Source organism: Carlito syrichta, unplaced genomic scaffold, assembly GCF_000164805.1.
Source record: "Carlito syrichta isolate Samal-C Ts95f unplaced genomic scaffold, Tarsius_syrichta-2.0.1 Scaffold243451, whole genome shotgun sequence".
NCBI classification, from domain to species: Eukaryota; Metazoa; Chordata; class Mammalia; order Primates; family Tarsiidae; genus Carlito; species Carlito syrichta.
This window is the reverse complement of record NW_007187547.1, coordinates 356,221-361,408: the sequence shown is the minus strand read 5'-3', so window position 1 is coordinate 361,408 and position 5,188 is coordinate 356,221. Positions and strand designations below refer to the sequence as shown.

At 52.1% G+C, this 5,188-nt stretch overlaps 1 protein-coding gene across 1 annotated transcript in view; it reads left to right on the top strand.

Annotated features, from left to right (window-relative positions):
- FAM184B (family with sequence similarity 184 member B) overlaps positions 1–5,188 on the top strand; it is a 32,724-nt gene that overhangs the window by 23,115 nt on the left and 4,421 nt on the right. The window contains exon 7 of the mRNA XM_008051909.1: positions 3,668–3,814. Coding sequence (XP_008050100.1) covers positions 3,668–3,814 — 147 coding nt within the window. The remainder of the gene's footprint in view (positions 1–3,667; positions 3,815–5,188) is intronic.

Here is a 5,188-nt window from a genome sequence, read left to right as displayed (position 1 = left end):
TCTGAAACGGGGTCGCCCCTCGGCATTCCCCAATGCACTCGCACTTCGTTGATACGACTCCTTTGACTCGTGAGACGGTCCAGTGCTCTCACTCCGGATCTCGAAACGGCAGAGGATTCGCCCCGAAATACAAAGAAGAGGGACCCGGCTCATTGGCCACAAGAAAGGGGTTAGCGGTAGCGGAATACGGGGGCGGGGGGAGGAGACACCATCCGTAAGGGCACCTGATCTCAAGCCAGGCAAAGTGGGGACCGAAGGGAGGCCCAGACTTTACCCGTACGGTGACCACTTGTACACCTAACCCTGAGCCGTACCTCTTAAAATAAAATTAAATCGCCTTCAGTGATGACGTTCCGAAAGCGTCTGGGTTGCTGAAGGCCTTTGAGACGCCGGGAGAGGGGGGCTCCCCGAGAGGGCAGGAGAGTCTGCAAACCTTCCCCTGCCCCTGCCCTGTGCACCTGCTCACCTAGCCCTTTATTTGCATCCTTTGTAATATGCTTTATAATAAACCAGGACGTGGGTTTTTTTTTGTTTTCGTTTTTTTAAAAGAGGGGATTCAGTTTCCCTGGAAATCAAGGAATTTATCAGACCTCGAGTTGGATGTAAAAGACAGCAAAAGTGGCCTCAAATCCAGCCGTGGGGAGACAGTGTGGTGGGGCAGTTCATACGCCGCTGGGCTCTCTCTTGACTGGATGAGTGCTTTTGGGGGGGATTCGGAGTCTCACTCTGTGCCCAGGCTGGAGTTTGGTGGCACGCTCACGGCCACCGTGGCCTCCACCTGCTGGGCTCAGGCCATCCCTCCACCTTAGCCTTCCAAGTAGCTGGAACCACGGGCGTGGGCCACCACGATCGGCTAGACTTTTGACTTATTGCAGAGACAGGGCTCACCAAGTTGCCGGGGCTGGTCTCGAACTCGCGGGCTCAGGCAATCCCCTCACCTCTGCCTCCCAAAGTGCTGGGGCTACAGGCGTGAGCCACTGTGCTCTCCCCAGCCATGTGACATGGGGTGAGTCAGCCGACTGCCCAGTCCTGCTCGGTAAAATGGGGATAAGACGCCACCTTTCGGGGCTGTGGTAGAATGCGGTGACAAACGGTTGGCACTGGGTTAATTGTGGAAGTTAATAATCTAGTATGGATCCTGAATTCATAGCCTTTTCCCCCTTTGTTGGAAGATTTTAAAAATCAAATGCAATTTAATCGATTTAGGACTTTTCAGGTTATCTATTTCTTTGTGTGTGAGGTTTAGCAGTTCATATCTTTCAAGGAATTTGTATCATTTTAGTTTTTGAATGTTCCGGTCCCAGGTACAAAGTTGTTCATCTTCATCCTTTTTTCTTTTTTTCTTTTGGTCATTTTAGTGTCTGGAGGATCGCTTTTTTCCTGATATTTGTCACTTATATATATTGAATCTTGATGTGTTGGCCCCAAACTGCTGCGATCCTTGGCTGCACTGGTTCACTGAGTTTTTTGCAGCCACTTCCTTATAAAGATGCAGGAGGAAGGTTCAGAGAAGCTAGACAACTTGCTGCACATCGTACAGCAGTTGTAGGGAAGGCTGGGCTTTCAACAATCATAACTCTGCCTGTTATTCATGACCTTGGGCACTTTTTTGTTTTTTAGTCTATTGCCAGGCTGGAGTGCAGTGACACACTCATGGTTCACCGCAGCCTCGATCTGGTGGGCCTTCCACCTCAGCCTCGAATCCTGAGTAACTGAGACTATAGGCACATACCATACCACACCTGTCCTTTTTTTTTTTTAATTTTTGAAGAGGCGAGATTTTGTTATGTTGCCCAGGCTGGTCTCAAACTCCTGGGTTCAAGCAGTTCTCCCGCCTCAGCCTCCCAAGTGCTGGGATGTCAGGTGTGAGCCACCATATCCCGTCCTGTTTCTTAACCTCTCCCAGCCTCACCTGCCCAGAGCGTGAGAGGATAGCAGTGCCTAGGTCTCGGGTTGCTGGGGGAATTAAAAGAGATAAATGTAAAGTGTTTGATGCTTGCACATAGCAGTGCCGACTCAAGAAATGTCAGCTGTTATGGTTCTCAAACTAGCTTATGTTAGAATCACCTGGAAGGCTTGTTGAGCACACACAGTACTGGGCTCTGCCCTCTGGATTCAGGAGGGCCAGGGTGGCCTGAGGACCGGCATTAGTTAGGATTAGAATTTGCATTTCTACCAAATTCCCAGACGTGAATTTTAGATTCAAGGGTACATGTGCATGTTTGTTACATGCATATACTGTATAATAACGAGCTTTAGGCTTCACTCATCACCCAAATGAACATCACGCCCAACAGCTCATGTTTGAACCCTCACCCATGAGCCTTTTACTGCAGTAAACAGCCAGTGAAAGGGAATTTTCCAGAGACCCTAAAAAATTCATGGCGAGGATGGATCCTCCTTTTCCAGACAGAAACACTTAGCTAAGATTAGCCTGAAGTCCTGAAGTGGCTCTGAGAATGTGGATTTCCAGACAGAGTAATGCTCCCCACTCCGGGAGCTTTGTTTTTTTTTAAAAAAAAAGCACACTCTAGGTCCCACCCCAGTTGCAGTAGGTCTGAGGAGGGGCTTGGGAATCCAGATATGGAAAGAGGCCCCAGGTGACTGTAATGTCCACTGGAGAGGAGAGGACAGCCGCCAGAAGGGGTCGTTCTGAGGCCTATGCCCAGGGATGGGAGAACAGTGCGCCTGCCAGACTCAGGTGGCTGTGAAGGAATCAGGCCCCAGCAGGCCACGGTCATGGGGCCTCCCTCTGCAGGTGAACAGCAGACCTGAGGCTGATCTGAGAGGCAGCCATGAGCCCACCTGGAACACATGAGCACCAGTCAGTTAGTGACTCACCCTGTGACCCTGGCAAGTCCCTAAAATAAGGCAGTTGTATTAGAGTAGGGACTCTCAACCATTTTGGGTTATAGGCCCCCCCCCCCCAGCGAGGTGAGGAGTAGATCCTCTTCTGGGAAAAGGAGATCATCACACCAAAATGTGCTCGAACTTTCTGAGGGCAACAGAGCTCTGGGGCTTGGCTGTGGACCCCTCAGTGTCCTGGGTGTAGATTAAGAAAAATGAGAGGTATGGCTGAACATCTATGTAATGCCCCAGGCTGTTCTGGACATGTATGAACACAATTCCTCCTTGCAATCACCCTGTAAGATGGAAGCCACTGTCACCTCCGTTCGGTCAATGAGCACACAGCAGCAAGAAGCGGGCTCAAAGTCACACAGCCAGGAAGTGGTGGAGCGGTCTGCAGACTTGGACAGCCGGACTCGAAGGGCTTCTGTCTTCCCTCCGTCCTGCCTTTCCATCCTGGACTGGTGGTCTCCCAGGGCTCAAAGGGTCCCATGCTGGCAAAGAACCACAGTCTTCAGCCCCTCCCCTACTGCCCCAAGTGAAGGGAGTGTTTTCTGGGGCTCCCCTGGCAGGTTGTCCTCCACTCCCTGGAAGCTGGACTGGAGTCCTGGGGTGGAAGGTGCTGAGAAGGGGTCCCACAGCTGGGTTCATCCACACCCCATACCTCGGGGACCCCAGCTCACCTTCCCACAGGGGTCCCAACCTCAGCTGCATGACCTCCCTCCCAAACGGGGCCGTCCAGCCACGAGGGGATGAACCCCAGGGACCACGGGCACAGTCCCGGAGCCTGGCAAGCCTGACTGTGCTTCATCTACTGCAGGTTGCTGGAGGAGAACCAGCAAGCCCAGCGAGCCAGGGAGGTGGAGACGCTTCGCCAGGAGCACCGGAAAGAGATGCAGGCCATGGTGGCGGATTTCAGCAGTGCTCAGGCCCAGCTCCAGGCCCGGCTGGCTGCCCTGGAGGCCGAGTAAGGGAGGCCCAGGGTCCAGGCTGGGAGGGACTAGTAGATGTTGCCAGTGGTCAGGGTAACCAGCTCATCCCAAGGTCCCTGCATTTCCCCGGTGTTAAAACGGAAGGTCCTGAGTTCTAGGAAGCCCCTCAGTCCCAGGCAAGCTAGGATGGCTGGTCACCCTTCCCCTTACAAGGCCCTTCTGTGCAGGACCTGGGAATCTGTGAGAATGAGCACCGTCTCATGGGCATGAGTTAGCCCTCATGCTTGAAACCGGAAGGAATAGGGTTACCCTTTTATGAGCATTATCTCTGCTCTAATATGTAGCATCTTGTTTAGTCTTCACAAATACTTCAAGGCAGAAACTGTGATTCCCACTGTCAGATAAAGAAAGTGAGGGTCCCTGTTGCATGAATATTGCATCTACTCATTCACAAACATCTGTTGAGGACCTACTGTGTGCCCTGCAGTTTCGGCTCTGGAGTTACAGTGGGGAACAAAGCAAAGACCATGCTCATAGTACTCACAAATCCTGAATGGGGATTCAGATGAGAAATAAGCGAACAGATCACTTTATATCTAGTGGTGAAAGGGCTAGAAGACAGGATTGGGGAGTCACAAGGGTGGGCAAAGAAGGCCTCGCAGAGGTGATGTTTAAGTACACAGAAGAGAGGACATGCATGAGCTAGCTGGAGGGAGAGCATTCCAAGCAGATGGTGCAGCAAGTGCAAAGGCGCTGAGCTCTGCCTGGGAGGGTTAAAAACAGCCAGAAGACTGAATAGAGTGAGCGAGAGGGTGACGCGGTAGGAAATGAGGTGCGTGGAAGGGACCCTGTCCTGACGGGAAGGAGTTTGGATGTGTCCAGAGTGCCCTCGGAAGGCACTGCAAGGCTTTGGGCAGGACAGGCCTGGTTTACCTTTTCACAGGGTCACTTCTGGTTGATGAGAAGACAAAATATCAGGGGAGGGGTGGTGGGCAGGGAGATCACTTAGGGGGTGATCGAAAGACCCCAGGTTCAGGCAAGTGAAGCCACTTGCCCAAGGTCAGGCAGCACTAAGTGAATTTAGAAGTCACCTGTCCGGCTCTTAGCCCGAACTCGACAATGGTTCTTAACTATCTCTAAAACAAAGAAAATCATTCGAAAACTGTAGGAAGAGTTTTGCCCACTGACTTCTAACGGGCACTCACAGTATGCCAGGTGCCCATTATCCCACAGCATCCTCACAATCCACCCAGTGTCATGCCCACTTTAAGAGGAGGGGGCTGAGGCTCACAGGTGAAATGCTGTCCCTCAGGTCGCGTAGCTAGAAAAAAAAGCAGAGCCAGGATCAGAGCCCAAATCATCTCATCCCAAAACCCGGGCCTCTCACCCGCCGCATTCGGTAGGTCCCC